This window comes from Centruroides sculpturatus, unplaced genomic scaffold, assembly GCF_000671375.1.
Source record: "Centruroides sculpturatus isolate CEXI.00-Female unplaced genomic scaffold, Cexi_2.0 scaffold62, whole genome shotgun sequence".
Classification (NCBI taxonomy): domain Eukaryota; kingdom Metazoa; phylum Arthropoda; class Arachnida; order Scorpiones; family Buthidae; genus Centruroides; species Centruroides sculpturatus.
Window position 1 is genome coordinate 585,858 of NW_019384388.1, and position 24,641 is coordinate 610,498.

The window sequence follows — 24,641 nt, forward strand, 5'->3', positions numbered from 1 at the left end:
AATATATTTAGAATATTTAAATTATTAAAATCGTCTGATGGCGATAGACAACGAAATCACGCCATCTGCCAATTAAATTTAAATAAAAACAATATAAAAAATACTTTAAATAATAGTAATAACAATAAAAAATTTTAATAAATATTAATCCATTAAAGCTTCTAAAAGTTATTAATTTAATATATATAATTTTTAAAACTTTTAAGTTTACAAAAACAGAATGAAAATAGAATTACCGAGAGCAAATTGTATTTCGCTGAAAAGTAGGATAATGCGATTTAGGAAAAGAGTAAAATAATGACAAATTTAATCAGTAATATTTTATTCACGAATAAAATGCAATTTGTTTTACATTTTTTAAAAAAATTTTCTTATTTGTTTTGTATTATTTAAGGGAGCCGGTTGTACCGCTTTGGTCGTCGCGGTAATAGCACGGAAATTAGAACTAACTCGAGCAGAAAAACATGTTCATAATTTCATGATGGATACTCAGCTTACTAAACGGGTAAAAATTCTATTTTTATATCCTATTTCTCTTCTTATCTCATTTCTAGATTTATTACTTTGAAAGGATGACATTTAATGTAATAAATAAAGTGTTTATCGGAGACGATAAATCGGAATTTAAACTCTTTTTTCCCCTGTTTTATAGTTAAAAAATTCGGCAGCAAATGTATTGAGAGAAACTTGGTTTATATATAAATATACTAAACTAGTTAAGAGACCAAATCCAGGGAAATTAAGAGCTCATCAGAGAAAATTTCTTTTGGCAATTTACAGGTAAGTTAGGATACTTCATCATCTTTCTGTAAATTAACATAATTACCTTCATTAACGAGAACTTTTTTAAAATAATTAAGTAATTGTAGATGTGTCTAGGAATTTAATTGAAATTTTTAAAAATAAATTCTTCATTATTTTATTATTTTAAAGCTTATTAAGTCGGGGGTATCATTTTTCTAAATTCGCTAAGGATAATAAATGTTGTAAACTTATGTAGTAGTTAATAATAACTTTCTTTTTTCTAGTAGCGATTTTATATATTTTAACACTAAATTAAGTTAATAATTGTCTAAGTTTTATTAAGCCATCTTCGCACACTATTTTGAGGGATCCGGATTCGAGTCCTGTCTGCACGAGTATGATTTATTTTACGGATACAGTGGTGCCTCGTATAACGTACTTAATCCGTTCCAGGTGCACGTCCGTTAAGTGAAAAGTCCGTTATACGAAACGCATTCTCCCATAGAAATACATGTTAAAACATATAATTCGTTCCGCGGCATAAAATAACCGTACTGTACCATAAAAAAATGAAAATGGAGCAGTCGCCAATTATGCTTGGTAGTTAGATGTTGTGAGGAGGAGGTGGAGGAACACTTTCTTCACACGTTCGTACAGATACAGACTTTTTACACATTGCAGCGGGTCTCTTTTTATTGTTTTTTAGTCAGAGTCAGATTCAGGAGAGGCTACCGGAGCTTGCAGGGTCAACTCCTCTTGTTTCATCCTTTGTTATTTGGCAGCTGGCTTCTTGAAAAACATGTCCAAGGTGGTCTGTTTCTCTCTCTTCTTCAACACCTGTCGGAAATGACGGGCAAGGGTGTCATTGATCCTGTTGTTCTCAGCTCTGTTTGGATAATGAGTGTAGGTAAACTCCTAAACTTCTCCCCATTTGACAAGGAAGTTTTTGTCACCTTTCACTCCTTCTGATGATTTCTTGCATTGTNCTCGTTTCTGTTCGGCACATCAGAGGCACTTAAATCCCGATGACGTCTCCGTATCACTTTATCCTAGGCCAAATTGGCAACTTGGACAGTTTCCTATGTCTTTTTATTGTTTTTTAGTCAGAGTCAGATTCAGGAGAGGCTACCGGAGCTTGCAGGGTCAACTCCTCTTGTTTCATCCTTTGTTATTTGGCAGCTGGCTTCTTGAAAAACATGTCCAAGGTGGTCTGTTTCTCTCTCTTCTTCAACACCTGTCGGAAATGACGGGCAAGGGTGTCATTGATCCTGTTGTTCTCAGCTCTGTTTGGATAATGAGTGTAGGTAAACTCCTAAACTTTTCCCCATTTGACAAGGAAGTTTTTGTCACCTTTCACTCCTTCTGATGATTTCTTGCACTGTTTCAATTGAAATCGCCGTTATGTTTTTTTGGAAGCCATGATTTGCACAACAATTGAATAAATGTAAATACCCTGTACTGAGGTGATGTAGAGGAGAGGAGAGTATTATGGAATAGTCGGGTAATATGGAATACCGAGGTTTCGGCTCTGTTTCTTGTTGCTATTACGTAAGAATACCATGAACTACTCGAGAAAGACTCCCACGATGCAGTGCAATGAGAGTTGACCGCTTGTTGTCGTCGTACCACTCGCTACAGAACAAAGTGTGTTTTATGATTTTCAAGAGTTTTTGCAGGCAAGTTTTCAAACATTTTAACCTACTAGTACATATGTGACTCGAACATTGATGTTAAGCATAATGTACACTAAAAGAATTGTAGTTTGTTTACTGTAGTCGTTTTTAGCCGACAATGTTTTGTCCATCAGTTTAAAGGTTCATTTTCCAAGATGGCGTGTCGGGTATTATGGAATACTAAGATAAATGGATAAACTGAAAGAAAAGGACAAAAAGAAGGAACCAAAAGCTTCAAAACAACAAAAGAAACCGAACATTCAAAGAGCACCTGTTAAGAAATTAAACTTAGACCGACCTTCTAGACCTAAACCTAGTAGAGATGACTCCAGTGTTAGCAGCGGTGAATCGTTTCATTCTGATGTATCGTTTGTAATGGACTTCGTGCCATCAACTAAAGAACCAGAAAACGAAGACGCTGAATGTATCTTCTGTAACGGAAAATTCTGGGAAGATGAACGAGGGAAAATTTGGGTTCAATGCTTCATCTGTTCTCTGTGGGCTCACCTTGATTTTACCGGAGCAGAGAGAGAAAATTATAACTGTGACTTTTGTAAATAGACTCGAAGCAGAAATGACATGCACATAATCTTAAAAATATGGTTTTTATAGTTAAGAATAACTATGTTTTATGAAGTCTAATTAGTTTTTCAATGGTTTAATTAAACCATCTATTCCATATTACCCTCCATTTGTGAGTTTTTTAAATATATTTTTTATAACAAAAAAGTAAATAATATTATTTTTTACAAGTGGCAATTCATTACAATTAGTTATAGTATTTACTCATGATGATTTTGAGATTTTTATTCAAAAACCAGTAAAGTTATTTTTAAAAATGTAAATGGTATTCCATAATACTCTCCTCTCCTCTACGTAATAAACAAGGGAGCAAGCCGAATCCCAACGGGAGCTCTGTACTTCAGATATACTAATAATATATCCTAATAATACTAATATATTATAAAAATAGCAGATTGTCATTGGCAGAGGCAAAAGAGTGGAAACATCATTCGCACTTGTTCGCAGAAAGTCCTTTGTTCGCAGCGTCCGTTATTCGAGGTATATGTTATACGAGGCACCACTGTAATTGGATATAGACGACATGTAGACTACGGGTTTGATTTGTAATTAATTAATAAAACTGATTTATGAGACTATTCTTATAACGTTTAATATCATTGATCGATATAAATGCTACCCTACGGAACACGGGTTCGAATCTGGGTCGGTTGCTCAATAGTGGGTGAATTGACCCACAGTTCTAGCTTTTTAATTTAATGGAGGAGCCTAGTTCACACACACTTCGGGTAATTGCTTTGACGTCGTTAATACCGCTTCATGCCGCTGATTACATGTTCAGATTATGATTTTAACACACGACTAACTAGAAAAACAAATTACCGCTTACGTTTAGAAAACTTATAAAACACATATTTCACGCTAAAAATATACAGTAATTTCAGTTGAATAAAGAAATAAATAAATTTTTATCATTGAATCAGTTTTCATTCGAGTTTTCATTCATCAAACTTATAACTCGAAAAAACTTTGGACGACTACCAATTTAATAAGTCGATAACTATCAATATAACTCAATCTCTCGATTAATTTTTTGCACGTTCTCCTGGCCATAAACAGAAAAATGGAGAATGATACTAAATGAATGGCTCGTGATTTACGATCATAATGTTCATTGGATCAATTTACAATTGATAAACTCTGACTGGTTCGACTTTATTGCTTATCGTGCGATTTGTGTGTCGTTCAGAGGCGAACGACAAAAATTGCACGAAACTTGCGTAGTGTGAACCGAGCTTTAAAGACAAATTGAAATGTTGCCGACAGGTTCGACCAATCGTCTGTGTCGATTGTCAAGGTCGAAAGAGATGATTGGTGGAATGGGACGTTGACGCTAATTGTCGTCTTAATTGTATCGTCCGAATGCATCAGCCTTTATATAGTTTATATAAAATATAATATTTTAAAAGTATATTTAATTAATTTTAAAATATAATTAACTTTTTCCAGTTTAAGAAAAGTTAAAATGGATCAAAGAAAATTAATGGAAAATGCAAATACCATCACCGATATGGCAAAAGTATGTTTGAGGTTTTAATTTTAGGCTTTTTAAAGTTAATTAATTATCGTTTTTTTGTAATATATTTTAAAAGAATGATTTATTTCCTACCACGCAATTTACTTTCTAAAGTTCTAGAAGTAGGCAGCTTGCATCTTTTATCACTTAATCTTCTTAACGTAAATACAAGATATATTGTTGTTGTTTTTGATTTATAGTTTAATTGATTTTGTGGATATTCTATCTGTCAGATAATAAATGAGATATTTTCTTTTACTTTTTTTTCAGATGCAGACTACAATGTACGAACTTATAATAGACATGAACCAGAGACAAGAAGCTATGACAGATCGAATAACTTGTTTAGAAGATAGATTAAGTTGCATTCAAGAGCAGTTGAGTGCTTTGCCCGGGGTTATATCTAACCAATTAGGAAACCCAGTAACAACGACAACTACTACTACTACACCGCCGGCGACAACTACACAAGCGACAAATACTCAGACTCCAGCACCTCGTTTCTGTTCGGCACATCAGAGGCACTTAAATCCCGATGACGTCTCCGTATCACTTTATCCTAGGCCAAATTGGCAACTTGGACAGTTTCCTATGAGAAGAAGAAGAGCCTCTTACTATCCGTTTGTCGGCAGTAGAACGCAATCTAGTGAAAATTAAATTATTTTTAAACAGGACACACAAATATTAATTTCAATATATAAAAATAAACGTATACATATATATATATAAATAACAACGAAATTTTATTTAATAATTAATTCCTAATTACACGTGGCCTTGATGTGTAAAAAACAAGGGGCAAGATTTAAGGAAGAATAAAGGGGTAAAGTCACTTTTGTTGACTTAACATTTCCTATTTTTCTGCAAGAAAAAGTTTGCTTTTATATTTTTAATTTAAATTATTTATATTATCGAAAATTATATAAATTTATAATAAATAAATAAGGAAATGTTTTAACGTACGATTGGCTCCTGATATAAATTCGTGCGATGTAATTGGACAAGTTTAAATTAGACGTTTTGAAAGGGCCAATTAACAACGCTCTTTTACTGATGCAAAAGTATCAAAAAAAGAAAAGCCCATTTGTACTCTGTACAAACGAAACGCATACACATCTTTTAAACATAGTTCAAAGAATCTCTACACATTTTAAGGATTCACTTCAACGGTCCCTACATCGTGAAAATAAGACGTGTAAAGTATAATTTAAAATAGTTAAGTATATGTAGCAAACAGATAGGATACTCATAGTTTCATGCAATGACAAGCTTCCATAGTCTTGTGATTGAAAGGACCGTCCATATATAGAATTTCACCTGGTTAACCTATACATAAGAAAAAAAATTATAAATTTCCATAAAACCCCATTATTTTTGGTTTACCTTGTGTGGAAAGTAGATAGAGACAACATTAAAGTAATTTATCTTTCTCATAATGATAATCAATGGGAAAGAAGAGCAAAACAAAACTATATGCAAAAACTATATTTATATTTATAATATTTTTTGCAAACAATTCTGTAATTGTGGATTATTTTTTAAACTTTTCATTAAAAAAAAAGTACACGTCTGTACATGGTTTGAATCGTTGTTTCTCCGATGGTTTTCGTTGTAATTCAGTCCAAAAAGTCATTCCAAATTAACGTTACTGTTACGTTCTTTCGGAATAAATTTTCCAATATAAGATAGATTTTCTGTTTAAAAAAAACCCATTGTTTTTTTTGAAAAGTCATCAGAGAAACAACAAAAAGTAAATTTTAAGTTGTACAGAGTCGTGTACTTTTTAATTCCGATTGTTTCTGTAAATAAATCCTTCCGTGTAAAGTGTTTTTTTTTAGGATTGATAATATATATTTCTTATATATTTAATGTTTACTATTTTTTTCGAAAGAGATGTCCTTCGTTTTCAGTCTACCTTCGAGTGAATTTGTTTTATAGCAACGATAAATCCCCAAGGATTAGCAAGTTCTTGGGTTTGTAAAGTGCTTCAAGTTTTTTCTCGACACTGTAAAAATACAAACAAGAAAATCAAAATGTAATTAAAGAAATGACAATTTCGAATATTTTTCATGTGAATAAAATTAAAATATATCCCGCATTTTATATTTTAAAAACTTAAAATATTATATATATATATATATATATATGTGCTAACGTTGTTAATAAACTGTAAAAAAAATATTTTCAATTAAGTTGCATTTCTGCATTTTCTCTGTGAATATCAGATGCGATGATATAAAATATGAGGAAATAAATCAATGAAATGTTCACATCTCACTAAGATACAAAAGGTATTTTTGGAATTTATAGACTGGACAGAAAACAAAGTTGTTTTTTTTTTTTCTTTTCTTTGATAAGTCACCTACAATGCCAAATATTCTTATTGTAATTATTTATTTATTTGCTGCTAAGTCTATGAATTTTACTGTACATTCCAATGAAATCTGAATTAATTTACTGTACATATGTTCAAGTACAAGAAAATAAAAGTTTATTTCATAATTTTTTTAATGCTGTCATTCAATTAATGGTCGAGAAATGGAAAAAATATATAGTAGGCTCTTGAGATTTAATCATTTCTTCATTGTTAAATAATTTTTTAATTGGGCTACAATTTGAAAAAAAAATTGTAGACCTATAATTCCCACTGTTCTCTCTGTCCGCCTGACATTCCTTAATATCGAGAACGGAGTTAGTTAGATGACAACCTTATATGGAAACCTTAGGGGTAGGAAGCCCCGATTAATAATGGATGAACTTCTCGTGCAAACCGGATGTCATGTTATTTTAATTCAAAACTTAAAGTAGTTAATAGGTAATTGGTACGACTCTATTGTTAAAGGAAAAGTATGATGTACAGGGGTAAGCCACTACTAATTTGATACGGAGAGCATATATTTTAAATAAAATAAATTAAAAATATGATTAAAAATTGCATCCCAGCATAAATAATCGCTCGTTTAAATTATGAAGCTTAATAATATATTTTTATTTGTTTTTATATATAAAGTATACTTTCTTTCTTTTACTTCCTCGAGACTCTTATTTGCTTCCATTCTTACTTTCTATTTTTATCACTTTATATATCTATAAATGTACGCCCAAACAAAATGTTGCATTCGATAAGAGGACATGTCCGGAATAAAGAGGACCTTACTTATCCAATGTTAAAAAATTATATAATTTAAACATAGCGAAATTCGTTAAAGATAATAACAACTTAAACTTTATTTAAATTTTAATAATGTTGTTAAATTTCTCTAATTTCTCAAATAAAAAATATATAATTTGGCATTATATTTAAAAAAAAAAAATAACCTAAAACAAAAATGAAAATAAAATATTACAACTTATTTTTAAAATTATAATTTTTAATACAAAACAATTAAATTTATAATGAAAATTAAAACTTTCCGATTTTTATTTTTGGGCTATTTTTCATATCCCGAAGATTGTCTTCCGTTAGTATTTTTGTTTCGTCGCCATCTAGCGTTGATTTCGAGAAGTGTAATGTGGAGGTCGTGAGAAATGGAGGGTACAATTAAACAAGATTTACCCCCAGAAGGGGGTTATAAACGCATTATTTTCCATAGAATACCACCCAAAAAGTACTTTAGTGGTAAGACAACCGTAATGTTTACATTTAAACGTAAATTTTTATTAAATGCATTACCACATGTTTATATCCAAATATACTTTATATGTAAAACTTCATATTAGTTTTGTATATTAAAATATATATATATATATTTGATTATTCTATGAGTTACCTAACATCCTAGATTTTCCATTTCATTGAAATTTATAGTCATTTCTATCAATTTTTTAAAATTATTTCAGTCTTGAGTGCTATTTTGATCAATAAAGCAGTGCTCAAGCTTCTACAGCTCGCTTCCAGTCTCAATATGCTATATTTGTTCTTGATTTGAACCCCTTATCACAGTATTCCCATAGGAATGAAATGGTTAAAGGAATTGTACTTCTATGCATGATCCTTGGCAAGATACGGCTCCAAAATTGGCTTACTTTGGGTCATGTGATTGGGAGTCACATTGCTTCTCTAAAAATCACGTTTAGCCATTTGTCTCGTGCAAATATGCTAGCTTTGAGTGGCCACTTGACTGTGCAACTCTGTTAGGAGATGTGGGTAAGCCCCATAGTGGAGTTTGCCATACCCCTTAATATTGTGGTGCAAATGTAGTCACTCAAATAGAGTTTTAGTACTAAAGTTTCACATGTATAGTAATTGAAACTAAAGCAGGAATGTAACTCAAACAATGATAGAAGTTTTAAATTAAGTTTTAACTGTGTCCACAATATCGTAATAATTGAGAAGTAAAAGTGTGGTGATAAAATAAATCTTATTTTTAGTACAGCAGCAGTCACAGAAATTACATCACCTTTGATATGTACCAAAAAGCATTCAAATGATGTGTAAATTAGTATATTAAGCTAAGATTGCAATTTTTAATAATAATTTGTAGTACAAAGAAGAAACTGAGAAGAATAAACCAAAGAAAACAAAAATTGCAATTTATTAAAAACATTCTAATGCTACATTGAATCGAAGTGTCATTTGCACCACAGCTTTACCAATATTGCTGTTGTAAGAACTTGCTGTTTACAGTTATCGAAACAAGATAAAAAGTAGGCCGAGAAAATAATGCGGTCATTTCTCGTCAAATGGAATTCTATTACAAAACTGTAAAGAGCCACCTTGAGCCTTAATAATAGCTTTTGTGCTAAGTCTTGGAGACAAAAAACAAAATCTCTTTCCTAAACTGAGTACTTTCAGGCTTCAAGTGTGCAAAGTCATTGTGACAGAAACTCGATATGTATTCAATGCAGATGAGTCCTTATGCTTGTCACAAAAATTTTTGTATCCCTGATGATGAACTAGAGAAGCTCAAAAGGACTTGTGTTAAGAGAGATTTTATTTTTTTAATCCCCAAGAAAATAAAAATGTACATGTTAAGGTCATGGAGAGAAAAACATATTAACATATATTAATGTTTACAAAATCTTTTATGCCTCGCCCACAGATTTTTCTATACAGTACTAATTTTAGAACAGTATATTTCTAGAAACAAAATTTAAATTTAACATTTACATTGTATTAATGTTTCCTCACAAATTAGTCTGTAAGTTTTAAGACATTTTGGAAATGCTAATCTAATATTTTTAGAATTTTTTAAATTAATGCTTTCCACCCTGTAGGCACTAAGAGGGCCTTTTTAGCCAACTCATTATGGGTTCAGCCAGGCCCACAATGGGATGGCTGGGTGGTGAGGGAGGGGCTTAACATATCTGGACAGTTCATTCCCAAAAAATTCCTGAGGTTTTTTTGACTCATTTGATTTTGGTTCTCCCATAGTGGTAGGTTATCACCTTTTACCACTCTGCCGTCTTGCCTCTAAATTCATTTATCTGTAAACATCTAGCATAATTTAGTTAACAATATACATAATTTTCAAAACAAATGAAAGATTTGGAATCTTCTCATGTACCATTTATCTAAATTATTGTCCTTGATTTTTATTTTTATATAATTTATGTAATATACTAACTTTTGAGAAAGTTTTTTAAAATCTTTTACATCTTTTTGTATAGAGACTAGGAATTAATCACAACCCTTTTAATGGTGGATGACATTGACGAATGCTTACAGCATTCCTTCAACTTCACCCGTTATTAAAGGTGCATTGATTAATTCATTTAGATAGAGAAGAGCCTATTAAGAAAGGTAGATTCCACATTTATTTAATTATGTTTGTATGGTATGAGAATAGTATTGAGAAAATTCCAAATTATTTTGCATTGTTTTCTTTATATTTGAATATGTAACCAGACATACATACAGTAAATCATAAGCCAAATATATTTAAAAGCAGCATTATTTGTGGCTCGAATTAAGCTGAATTTTAATCAATTGAGCTATATAAATTGGTTTATAAGCAGCTTAAGTCTAGCCTGAAAATGATGTAAAAGTAGAAGAAATATGTTTTCATTTAAAAATTCATTATTATTTATTTAGTAAATATAAGATACAGTGGATGATCGGTTAACGAACATAATCCGTTCCAAGACTTTTGTTCATTAACCAATTATTGATTTACCATAGGTTTGAATGGAAATTTAATTAATTTGTTCTGGAGACTCCCAAAAATAAAAAATATATACTTTCTTACTACATTTATTTATATGTAATAAAAAAAATACATACAGACAGTCTTGCATTTTTATTAGTCATGTTTTTTCCGTTTGAAAGGATTAAAAGAATCTGTCTAATGTCGATTGCTTTTCTCTCTTCTTCAGGATTTTTCGTAAGTAATTAATAGCATTGCAATTGTAGAAATCCCCAAGCCTCAACCTGGTTTGGATGCCATTCTAAGACCGTTGTTCTGACATCCTCCTACTTCTTCAAAGGATCTTTAATAACCGATATCGGCATTAATCCTGTTTTTCAGAAGAAAGCATATCTCACCGAGTTTCGTGGTGTTCTTCATTCAAGAGTTCTTGGCGTTCTGTCGTCAGATCCATTTCAGGTTCCATTATGAACTCTTCAAATTATGAATTCTGTTTATTTCTCAGATGTGATTTTTGTTAATTTTTTAGCTGCTTGAGTCTTTTTGATTATACAGTATTTTTTCTTAAATAAGATTAAACTGCGGCCTACTGTAGACCTGTTCATGCCATACTGCTCAGCAACATTAGGCATTTTCTGCCCACTCTCTACCTTTGCTATTACTCTCACCTTTCGAAAAGAAAAACAGACGCAAAACTTAACGAGTGCCTACCCGACTGCCTCGCAAATACATAAAAGAATTGTATTGTCAGAAAAATAAAAGGCCGGAATTACAAGGGAGAGTTTCAAAGTTCGGAGGAATACTATCCGATCGGTATGTACTGGCTTGAGCGGTATGTACTCCGATTGGTATGTACTGTCGACATTTCCCACACTCCGAAAACTTTCGAATTGTTGCCCAAAGACAAGGAAAGACCAATCGGTATTCATTATTTTACATCGCTTCTTGTGTTTGTTCTGTAGGGTGTTCATTATCCGATCATGTGTTTGTTGTCCGAACATAAAAATCTTTCGCGAAAGTGTTCGTTATTTGATCTGTTCATTAACTGATCACCCACTGTATAGATTGGCTCAAAAGTCAGTCAACCAAGTTGGAGGTGGCTGAATCATAAATAATATGCAGTTCCAATCTAGTTTTTAATTGTTCTTAAAACAAGCCTTAAAATATATATACTGTGTATAGCTAGGTTAATGGACTTTTGAGTTAACTTGTATGTATTGTGAACTCTCATTTTATTAAATTAAATAGATAAAATACAAAATTAAATTTGATATATTGCATAGTTTATAATGTGTAATAACTTAAAATTTATTTACTAATTTTAAGGTTATACTATGTTTGCTGGATATCTTGGAATAACAGCATTTTCATCATATTTTGTTTGGTTGGATTTGAAAAGGCAAAGGTATGTATCAAAATTTTAGTCATTAATTGTTTTATCAATAGTTCTTTATTAATAGATAAATTATTTATTGCAGGCGACTAAAAGTCGAAAATTGTGACGTGAAGGTAGCATTGGAACCTTTACTCTTAGCCGAAAGAGACCGAATGTATGTTTATATTTTTTTCAGTTTTTAAATTATTAACTGACATTGTAAAACATATACATGCATGCACATATACACATTCTGGGTGCTTTAAAATTAATCATTAATACTTTGAGGTGTATTGAATACTCAACTACTATAAATCATATATGTTAATGGCAAGTGCAAAATTAATAAAATGCTGGATAATAAACAAATGTGGAACTTTTCAGATGTATTGTGATGGTATGAGCCAGGCTTTGACAGCGTCTGCTGTGCTTGGTGCACTGCTGGTTCTGCACCATTGCAAAACTGTAAAACTATTTGCACTAGTTATCATATGCTTTTATTTGATCACCTTTTATTTAAATACTATTTTTACTTAACAGAAAAATTTCTTATCCAATTTATACATAACAACAAACTAAAACTTAATTCAGAATGGAATTTTTTTAAAATTTGGCAAATATCTTTGCATCATTTTGTTCTATTTTCATGCTTTCCAAAACAGAATAGAGTAGTCCCTTTATCTGTAGAAGACATTACAAGACCCCTAGGATGCTTAATTAAACTGCAGATAGTGCCAAACCCTACATACTATATACTGTCTTTTCCTATATGTGCATACCTACAATAAAGTTTAATTTCTAAATTAAGCACAGTAACAGAGAAACAATAGTAACTAATAATAAAGGAGAACAATTATAAAAATACACTGTAATAAAAGTTGTGAATATGGCTTTAGCATACAGATTTTTTTCTTTTCTCATTCAGTCAAGAACTTTCAATTTTTCACTTGAAATGCTTGATGCAAGCCTCGGAACAGATCATTATTTTCACTATTTCTCACTTTTTCTGCCGTTACTGGCAATGACATTTTTGTGACTCCAAGTTGTCACATGTTATTTTATTAATTAATGTTTAAATAGTTAAGTTGTGATGCCTATAACATCTTTCTCTTGTTGCACGTTGAAGACTTCATGTTATTACATGACTTTTGAGATTTTAGAAATGTTAGTTAAGCAATATCATAAATTCGAGAGGGCATAGTCTAATGTCAACAATTTCTTTTTCTAAATACAATATTTTAATTCCTTTCAAGCCCCTCACAATTAACCTTCACACCTTCAAATTGAGAGCAGGTGTTAATAAATCAGTCTAAAAGTGGCAAAAAATCATAAATAGTGTTCTTTTAAATTATGTTTATTTATAATTTTCAGTTTTTGTTTTAATAATTTTGATAGTGTAACAAAATTGCTGATTTGTTTGTTAATATTTTAAAAAAATTGAAAAGTTTATTAAGGAACAATTTAATAAATTTATAGCTTTGTAAAAGATTGCAGGATTTATTGATGAATAATAAATAAACACAGTGTTTTACTTTCCCAGCTTGTTATATATATAACGTGGTAAAATATCAGAATTGTATCAAATTTGATCCTCTGAGTTTTTTGTAAATCTTTGTTTTTTGAGACCTCCTGAATCCAAAAATGACAAAAAAAGAAAATTTGCATATGTTGGCATCTATTTTGTTTAATATCTCAGGATAGGGTAAAGATTAAGAGAGGTAGAGATAGAAAGGGTGCATGTATTATAACTCGAGTGGAGTTGGACTTCACGAAGATTTTACTTGTTATTAGCGTTTATAATTTTATATAAAACTCTTCTCTACCCTCAAAATTAAACTATTTGCAGTTTTGTAATTATTAATAATATAATAGTTGTTTCTTAAACAAAATTTCATAATAGATGGTGCCACAAACTAATTTTAAATTTGTTCTATTACATTGTTGTCACTGTTTCTGGATTTTTTTTATTTAATGAAATGTTTTTTTTTTTTTAAGTTTTAATAATTTTGCAACTCTGAAAACTTTTTTCTAATTATGATTTTAACCAATTAAAAATTTTAATTTTCAAAATTTAAGATAACTCATTAGAAACAATGGTAAATATACGGGCTATTTTTCTCTCAATTTTTTTAGAGAGATATGCCATATAACTTCTAATAGACATCTCCCACATTTAATTACTGAACTTGCACTTATTAGCCTATGGTTGTGTCCTTCCAAAACTAAAGAAACCAAGTAAAGAACAGATCAAAATATACAGATATAACAAAGGATAATTAACAACCCCTTTTGCTAATTTTGGTCAACTGACTGACCAGAGACTGGCATCTATTCAAATCTTCACTATAAGGCTGCATTTATGTAAATGTGAGATGAGGGAAAAACAAGCGAAAACAAACTTTTCAGACCAGAATTCTCAATTGCGACACCATTTATTCAGAAGCAAGAAACTAATTTCTTGTGCAAACATGTGAGAAATACATACAAACATCTAGATCCTGTGCTAGCATTAGTTGTAAATTATGCCACTGTGGCAAACAGCACCAATAGCCAGAATGACTTATTTTGAAGTCATTATCTGTTCTGAGGTCTGTTAATGGCTTCTGTTTAGCAAATTCAAAAATTGCCAGCATCACTAATATTCTTCTTGGGACCATTATTAAAATAAGGGTTACATGACAACAAGCACTGCAGGTGTTGATACATCACGAATGTACTTGACAGAGGGATGATTCTTGTCCCAAGTAGAACAGAGTGGGATGATGCGAGATTTTATCATACTGTTCAGAATGGCACGTAATTTAAAACTTTTGAATTGTTTGATTCTGGAATTTTCCTTTTTAATATTTTCAAATTGCAGTCGACTATGGGTAACTGAAACTGTGGATAAGAGGGCTATTATATAGAATTTTATTGATTATACTGTAGTATTTTACGTATCCTAAACATTCTATATCTTAATTTGTAAGAATAAAAATCTGAAAGTGTAAAGGAATATGAAATGTGTCAATTGATTTGTTATATTATTATAAAATAAACTGAAATTAAAATTTGAATAATAAAATTTAAATACCATAGACTAACAGCACAAAACCTTTCTCACTAATTTCTAGCCTTATTAATTGGAGTACAAACGTTTTCAGCCTTCTTAATAGTGAGAAAGGTTTTGTGCTGTTAGTCTTAGAAATAGTTCTAGCTACATATGCATAGTAGTTTAAATACCATATTTACTCGCGTATAAGACGAGGTTTTTATTCATTTTTCATTGCATCAAAAATCTAGGTCGTCTTATACGCGCGAGCAAGGATTCTTTGCGTTTTTGCAATAATTTTGTGAACTGTGTATAGTTCATGCTGCTATTATAGCAGAGTGCTAACGAGGTCAAGGTGAATGTCGCTTTTCAAACAGATGGTCCGAAAATAGCCGGTCACTTAGCAACGATTATAAATGTAGTTATTTCGTATTTGTTAAATTGGTATTTTTAATGAATATTTGCACATTCTGAATCATTAAAAATAGACTTTTTCCGGTCTTGCGCATTATAATCTGTTGGTTTTGCTACATGGCTATAAGATTCCTCAAGAGCTGATAGCAAAGTCATTCTGGAAATACTGAATTTCAAATTCACTCGACGGATTAGAGGACGATGCTTTGTGGAATGAGAGGGTGAAAAAGAAGAGGGTTGTAACAAAGATTCGGAGGTCATGCCTGAGTAGACAAAAGATGATAGCATCAAGAAAACGTGGTTGTTTGCCTTAATACATGCATTTGATAATATTTTATTTGTGATTAAACAAAATAAAACTAGAATTGTATTAATAAATCTAATTTTTTTTATTTTGATCTTTAAAGTTACATCTTGTCCTCTGTGCAAGTAAATACAGTAAGAAACATATAACAAAAATTTGTCAAAAACATTAAATAAAAAGAACTTTTGCCAATAGTAAATTACTTCTTTAGCTTTATATTCTGAGTACAAAACTGAAGAAGCCAACTTACCATTTGTTTTCTTTTCTTTTTTTTTTTTAATTTTATCTTTGTCAAAGTAAAAACTAATTGAATTAAATAATTTAGAAAATATAATTCATAAATCTTATTGAAACCAGTTAATAATGTTCAAATGTTTCAGAAAATTAGTGATATTTCTGGTATCAAGTCAAAGTTTGCCATTCTTTAAATATTATATTGAATATATTTGAGATATTTCTTTTTAATCCTATTATATATCATATAATGAATATCTTGCATTCTTGTTGTTTTATTTCAATTTTATATTGTGAATATTTTATGTGATTATATGCTACTATCCTATTTATTTCTTTTCTTCTGTCTCATCTTTTTAGTTATTTTTTTTCATGACTCTTCTTCTAATATCTATCAGACACTTTTCTTTGGAACTTCTGTTTGTATTCCAAATCAATAAACATCATGCACAGACATTTCTGTTATTTTTTTTAACTCTTTGATAAGTTGCCTTATTAAGAATGTTCTCTTGTTGATGATCATCCTGGCATGAAGCCAAAATGATTTTTTTAAGATTGCTGACTCTTATTTGAAACATTTATCATTCTTGGAGTTAATGTATTTACTTTAGTTTAATCCATGTATAAATTATTGCTACTTTGAATATCCATTATATAAATTACCAATTTATAAAGACAAAAGTAATAGGCAAAAGCACAACATTGATTTCTTTACCTCCCTCCTCCATTATTTGCTTTAATATCTTTTTCGTGTGATTTTATTGACGAAATGATTTCTAGAAATGTTATTTTTTAAATTATGAAAGTAATTATTATTAGTTACTTTTTCATTTTCTATTAAAATTTTTTTTGGTCCTCATCTTGCATGCTATGTGTCAAAGTATATTGATATTTAATGTCTCTTCCTCCTATATAATGTAAGTGAAACCTTTGTGTTTTACTCTTTTATCTTATTTAGTTAGGTCATATGTAGATACAACTGCAGCATTCTCTGAAATGCCACTGTATACTCGTGAATGGATGTTATTGTGCAATTTTAAAACTTGTAGACCTCATTATTATATATAATTCTTACTGTTTGAGGTACTTCAACTTAGTATCGATATTAGAGGTGAACTAATTGTAATTTTAAGTGAAAGTTTTACTGCATTCACTATTTATTGAAGTCTATTTTTTCCATTCTTCCTTTTCTTTCAACATTTATTTCTCTAAAGCAGTGATTCTCAACCTTTTTTTTTTTTGTCACAGTACACTTTTTACGTCGTAGTTTTAATAATTTAAAAATTTTGCGGCACACGCGGTTACTTTGGTAAGTACTGCAGGACAACTGGTGATGTCATAATAGTGATTTTTAAATGCAGTTTGTTATTTAGGTCACACTATCTAAACACCTTGGTAATTACCAGCAACACCAGTTACAATTTCAAACATGCTCTAGGAAGGTAGAACCGATTAAACTACTTGTCTGACGTCGCTTATGTATGGATATTCGCAGTGGTGGCACACTTCAAAAATCTCGCGACACAGTGGTTGAGAATCATTGCTCTGCTGATTTTTACATAATTACATAATTCAATTTTTTGAGAGAATGAAGTTATGAATTCATTTGACAATTATCAACATTGTGAAGTAGAGAACAATACAATTTAATATTTCATTCTGTTTTCAATTTATAGTTTTAGAATCTGCTAATATATTTTAATATTATAGAGATAATATTCAATGATATTAGTAAAATATAAATGATATTTTCAAACTTAAGAATATGACATAATAGTAAAAAAAATTATACATATTTTAGAAGCTTTAACTTGTCTTCTTAATGTCAGATTCTATCAAATCAGAATTTCAAATATTCAAATCAGAATTTTCTATAATTATAGTCTTATTCATATAATAACTTTCTTGATATAATAACTTGCAGTTTTTATAAGTTACACAAGGTAACTCAAAGCTTGGAACTGTAGGAGTTATGTTCATCTTTGTTTATTTTTTTACAGATAAAACTTGGCACTGAGTAAGGACGAACAAATGTTATTTTGATGGTGGAAACCCACAATCAGTGCGAAATTGCCAAACAATTTAACAGGCTACATCGCAGACTGCTTTTTGTGATTGATGCAGCCTGTTAAACTGTTTGGCAACTTCACATCAACTGTGGGTTCCCACCATTAAATGCTCGACCAAATGATTGCCTTAACTAATCATTTGGTTGAGTATCAACGTATCTGGCTGTGGAAAGTTTGTACCATTAAATAACTTGAATTCGTTTCTCCTTAATCAGTGTCATGCTTTATATGTAAAAGAATAAACAAAGATAACACCTATTGTTCCAGACTTATAGAACTGTGTATAATTAATACATGCTACTACCTTTGTATTTAGTTGTTTATGAATTCATTTTCTCACTGGATTTTGAACTAGACTTTAAATTCATTGAATAATTTTCAATACATAAAGATCTTTCAATAGCATGTTTCATTGTTAATGAATTTATTTTTAAATTATTTTAATGCTTAAATCTTTTTTAGAAAAATGCTTGAATATCTAATTAATAGCAAAAGAAATTGCAATAAAGTTTTAACTAAGTAGAAGCATTCTCTCAAATAGTTTTGTAACTTTATGTAAGAAAGCTATAATTTAAAAATGTGTTTTTGGTTTTATATTTCATCACGTACTGTTGGGTCTTTATATTTATGAGTTCTGTATTCGCAGATTCATGTGCTGTATTTACAGTGGCAATGACAAAATTTATTATACCAAAAGTTTGGATGCATGCACCTTTAATGATGGTGGGAATTTGTGCTTTCAGTCTTGCAGTGAGCATCATATAAATTGGGCATCTCGTGAATTTTACATGCCGTATGATAGGTGATTACCCTGGCGTTAACTATGTAATAAAATTTTGGTTTATTATTTATGATTCTAAAATGTTATTCATTATTGTAAAACTCAATTTAAATCTTTTAAAAACATTTACTATTAATAGAAAAAATGCTTAAGTATTTTTGGTGGAAGTTTGTATTTTGGCAGGAGGTGTCGACACTCAACTAGGATTGTGTTTAATGTTGTTTCCTATCAGTATTGTAATGTAATTAGTGAAAGTTCTCAATTCCATATCATAATTTGTATAATATTAAATTGTTTAATAGTTGCATTTTATATTTGAATTCTTCTGAAAGATCAAACTTATACAACATACTTTATTACAGCTTAATAATGTAACACAGAAATGATATTAACTAACTTTAATAGTTAATTATTTTAATAGAATTTAATAATCTAATAAGACATGCAGATTACATACTTAATTTAAAACTTTTTGAGGAATATTTCATATTTTTTTTTGAATACATCGTGAAAATGTTGTCTTCGAAACCGTGTTTTTTCACGGTTTCGAAGACAACATTTCATATTTTTGTTATTAAAATATTGCATAATCTTAAGTTATATCCAGATCATTAATTATATTTATTGTTTCATTAAGTATCAAGCAAGATATTTCATCGTTGCTTACAGTATTTAATTCTTACGCATCTTAATATCGTAGGTATCTTAAACAGTTACGTAAGAACAGAGAAGAGGAAGCGGAACTAATGAAAGATGTTCCCGGGTGGAAAGTGGGAACGTATTATGGTGAACCCCTCTACAAAACTATATCAAAAGACACGTTTATGGATCCAATTCGTAACGAATACTACGCTCACGCTAATAAGTTGTATTTGTGGGAAAGCGCTTACATTTCTGCTCTCTACTAAGTAATAGTGTAGAAATATTTGGCAAGAATTAGAAATTATTGTAGGTTATTTTAAATTAAATATCCAAGATATATATGTAATATTTTGTAGAATGAAAAGAACTTAAAATCTTGGCAATAAATTTTTCTTTTGTTCTATAATAATGGATTTTTTCTTTCATCTATTATCTTCTGTTGTCAACTCATAACATTGATGTGCAGTGCTGACAAGAGAGAGGGAGGAAGGAAGCTAAGGCTTCAGCTGTAATATCTGAATATGTAGAGACCCAGGCTGGAATCTATAATAAAATTAAGCAACCTAGAATATCAGGTCATGTAATTTAAAGTGCTTAAAGATTGTTTTGGTTGATGGGATAAGACAATGCAAAATATGGGTAATCTGCCAAGGGATTGTCTCCTAAAAGTCTTTCTGTGGGAAACTGGTTTATATTTAAGTGTTTTAAACATAAGAAGTAAACCTGAAAAACTACATGGTGATTCCATTGACGCAGCATGAAAGCATGAACCCACTGCCAATTACCAATGTTCAGTGGTTNCTTTATAATAAATGAATTTATTTATTTCTAAGTAAAAATTGAAAGGGTCTGTAGAAGTAATTTTTTAAAATATCCTTGTTCGTGATAAAGTTTTAATACTTATTACTATAATCTAGACATGTTAATCCTTAAATATACTTGTATATTTAAGGATTGAATCACAAATATATCATATAGGCCTATACTTGTGGCCCAAAACTCCACGACTTCTTCCAATGTGGCCCAGAAGAACAAAAAGGTTGGACACCCCTGCTTTATACAATGATAAAATGTAAATCCCAGAAAGCTATAATGCATACACTATGAAATAAAAAATATCAAAGATGGGACTAGAAAGTCCCGTCAGGCCATAAAGGGTTAAAGGATCAAATAAAATTGGTAAAATATGCAAAAAATAATTTTCTAAGTATTGCTTTATTTTATTGGTATTTTTTTATTCTTCTGCTCTATTTTAACATGTGCAGAGAAGTAACCGATCACGTGGTTAACACGTGTTTATTCACTTTCGATTGTGATTGACCAATAAAAATCTCTAGCGGAATAATACCGACAAACTGACACCACTAAAGTGCAAATTCCGAATTGATTGGTTGAAACAAAATGATAAGGCAGGTTGTACAGGTACAGTAGGATTATGGGCAACTGTACGTTCAGACACTAACGTATTTTGCAAAGTATGTAATTGCATAATACAAGTGAAAAAAGGTTTCCAAGCACTTTTTGATCATGGAGGTAGTGCCAAACAGACAAAAATTTACCTGTGCTTACGGTCCAAGACAGATATGCCTGACATTGGTTGGACCAGGTGATAGTTTCCCGGGCCCATCAAAAAAAAAATGATGAAATTCCAATACTGATAATGGGACTGGAGAAGGATCAGCAACTGTGAGTTTATATAATCCAAGAGATACTGCATATCATGCAGAATTTGTATGGGCCATGAAAACAATATGTAGTAATTTCTCATTTGCTGCTTCTAATAATATGGTTCCAACACTACAATCAATGCTCCCAAAAACTGAACTTTCTGCGGGAATATCAATGAGTGAGAAGAAATTGCGCTATTTAATAACTCAAGCATTGGATCCCTATTTCCAAAAAAATGCTAGAAGAAGCCCACTCTTCATTCTTTACAATTAGTTATGATGAAACCAGCAATGTGGAAAGTAGGAAAGAGTTACAGATAATGATTAGGTTTTAGTCTGAGCAAAAAGTTGTCTGCAGACACCTAAATACATGTTTTCTTGAGCGGGCAGATTCAGAAACATTACATACATTATCAAGGCTATCGATGATGCCAACCTGTCACTGCACAAACTTTTCATGATAGGATCAGACGGTCCTAATGTTAACCAAAATGTGTTACGACTTTTAAGGAAGATGTACTGGGAATTCGCAAGAAAAGCCTTGCTGACATTGGACAGTGCACAATTCATATTATTCATAACACATATCTGAAAGCATTAAGTGAACTGGGTGAATATGCGCCAGAACTTATTGTGGCTAGATGTTTTGATGGATGGTCTGCTCGGTGGGAAAATTATGAAGTTGTGCAAAAAGAAACTCAAGTTGCCCAAGCATAGATCTATAAAACACTCAACAACACGTTGGCTGACACGTCGGATGCAGCATCAAGGTTAATTGAGCAGTGGGAGGGCATAACTTACTACTTCTTAACGTATATTCCTTCGAGTAAACAAAGTATAATGTCAAGTGCTTTGTACAGAAGTATATCTTGTTTGTTGAAGATTCCTTCCATGAAAGCAGAAGTACTACAAGGCATTTCAAGTGCAGAAATTTTCACAAAATATAACCTACATCATTTTTTCAAAGAGAACCTCTAATACATCTGTACAGCAAACTGTGGGACTTACTTATAAAGCTAGTTACTAAAATTTTGAAAGTAGACATTTTGAAACTTGTTTTTCAGTCTAACCCCCTATTTCACTAACAGACGATTAGACAAGTCGCAGGATTAACGACTATTTTAATTAATTTAAATCAAGGATTATTGATTTTGCGTTCAACCATTTTAAGATTACACGTAATCTGGGATTAGTAACTAATCCACCAAATTCGGGCGATTAGTGTACTAATCTCGGCAAACATGTTTCTTTTCCTTTAAGATGTTAATTTAAATGTTTAATCATTAAATTAGCCTATTAATTGTTAATATGTTATCACGCTAAGTCAAAAAAAAATCCCATATAATAGTTAGATTTTTCTTGCAGTAATTCTATTTTTAATTGATTGTTCTGTTTTTTCTTCTTGCAGGAGTTCAATTCTACAGTCATGTTCTCTCTTTCTTCTTAAATCTTCTTCCTTCATAAAATTCATTTTAGCTCTATGCTCTTCTTTAAAAAAATGCATTCAAGCTTTGTGATATTCTAGCGCATATTTATCAATAATTTTAAAATTTACTGCGACGATTATTATTATTATTGGGTGGTTCATTCGTTGTTGGATCATCAGAAAATTCTGATGGATTCACTAGACATAAATCCTGTATGAGTACCTGAAAATATGTGTCATATATAAATGAAGATTATTTTAAAAGTAATATACAGTAGACCCCCCTATAACGCGGTAGATACGTTTCGCTTTATAAGAATTTCGCGTTGTAGGAATCCGCATTATAGGAACCCGCGTTATAGAGCTGTCTACTGTAGCTCTAAAAATTAATTTTTGTTTGGCTAATTAGTTTTCAGTATCAAAACATTATTATGATTATAATACAGTACTTTGTTTTACATAATTTATATCAACATCAAATTATAATTGTTGATACAAGTTTTATTACTTTTATGTTAATTTTACAGTATTCTATATACAAAAGATCCCTGAAATATAATTCTAAAAATAAAGGGAAATTAATTATTTAACACTTATATTTGATATATTCATATTTTCACTATTTGATTCTCCCGATTGCTGTTGCAGTAATGCAGAAAATTCAGCTTTCTTTTAATGTTCTTCAAAATGTTTCTGCGTTTCCTCTTCTGCTCTTTTTTTTTCTGTTTCTCTTGTTCTTTTAACTTTTTTTCATTTTTCCAATTGTTTTTGTTAATTTCTATGTGCTGAGGCAACTAATTTCAGTAGATCCTTTGTAATAGGTACAAGGCGTGTTCAGTAGCGTACCGTGGGTGTCAGCCACCCGGGGCGGAGAAAAATTTCGCCCCCCTTATTTAGGTACAATAATACCTCGACTTACGCGAACCCGGAGTTACGCGATTTTCAAATCTCGTCGATTCGTCTTTTGTTTGAGCGCCACGCAACTGTTGATTATTCATTCTCCCCACACTATTGTTCAGCTTACATGTTCGGACGTGTCGCGCGGAATCGACACATAGCTACAATTTATTTTGTGTTATTTATTTCTGTGTTTGTTATATCTACGGAGACTCGAGAGACTCTATGTGTTGATTTCTTGTAACCGTGAGCGAATCAAAAGACGAGATAGGATTAACGAGAACATTTATTAGCTTAAATACATCCCACTTGGAGTTTACACAAATTGCGAAATTATACCCCGACTTACGCGGTCATCGGTCGGTCCCACCTATCTCGTAAGTTCGGGGTATTACTGTATTTCAATTTAAAAGACCAAAATTCAGTTTTGTCACAGAACAAGCAATGAAAAATTCGGTGGTAGTGCATATGAACGCGAATGAATCGTACAAGCCAAAAAAATCGACAGGTTTCGCAGGAACTGCTCCGACGAAAAAGTTACTAGTTCACCCGGCGAGCCGATTCCCGGACTGTCCAGACGATAGCACTATCGTAGGCGCGATGCAAGTATAGATTAGGATGTTTCAAATTTTTACAAGATATTATTATTATTTATTGTGAAATTTTGCCGCCCCCACTACGGTACGCCACTGGGTGTGGCGCCTCCTTAACAATCAAAAATGAATTAAAGCATTTTTTCTGACATTATCGTTCTATCGAGAGGGCGCTAAACGGCTTAGTCGAACGGATGCAGGAAAATTTCGCTCTGTTTTCGAATTGAGTTGTTGCTGAAATTTTTACTTTAAGCTCTAAGTGTTATATATATTTCTGGATAGTATTTTCCGTGTGGATTAAGAATCTGTTAAGTTTTTCAACCTAGGACAATTTTTCGCGAAGTTATTGGTTTTTGAAAATTGTGAATATTTGGACTCGATTTACCAGATTCTCAGCATCGATTAACTGGAATATGATACGGATGGTTACTCGCATCTATAACGTGAATACGTGTATTAAATTTGACGTCCTCGGATCAAGATTTAAGGATTTATCGCTCACTTCCGGTCTATATTCGGCGGTTTCNAGAAGTAAACCTGAAAAACTACATGGTGATTCCATTGACGCAGCATGAAAGCATGAACCCACTGCCAATTACCAATGTTC

General features: G+C 31.2%; 2 protein-coding genes across 2 annotated transcripts in view; both read left to right on the forward strand.

The window, feature by feature from the left end:
* Positions 1–6,606, forward strand: part of LOC111618148 (small conductance calcium-activated potassium channel protein 1-like) — a 34,490-nt gene extending 27,884 nt beyond the window's left edge. The window contains exons 7-10 of the mRNA XM_023359609.1: positions 395–505; positions 653–780; positions 4,449–4,518; positions 4,786–6,606. Of these exons, the coding sequence (XP_023215377.1) occupies positions 395–505; positions 653–780; positions 4,449–4,518; positions 4,786–5,172 (696 nt within the window). The 3' untranslated portion in view covers positions 5,173–6,606. The remainder of the gene's footprint in view (positions 1–394; positions 506–652; positions 781–4,448; positions 4,519–4,785) is intronic.
* Positions 6,607–8,001: 1,395 nt separating this feature from the next.
* On the forward strand, positions 8,002–19,854 carry LOC111618150 (NADH dehydrogenase [ubiquinone] 1 alpha subcomplex subunit 13-like). Its single transcript, XM_023359610.1, has 4 exons — positions 8,002–8,134; positions 11,928–12,006; positions 12,080–12,151; positions 19,510–19,854. The coding sequence occupies exons 1-4, from the start codon at positions 8,044–8,046 to the stop codon at positions 19,715–19,717; spliced, it is 450 nt and encodes a 149-aa protein (XP_023215378.1). The 5' UTR covers positions 8,002–8,043; the 3' UTR covers positions 19,718–19,854.
* Positions 19,855–24,641: the final 4,787 nt, after the last annotated feature.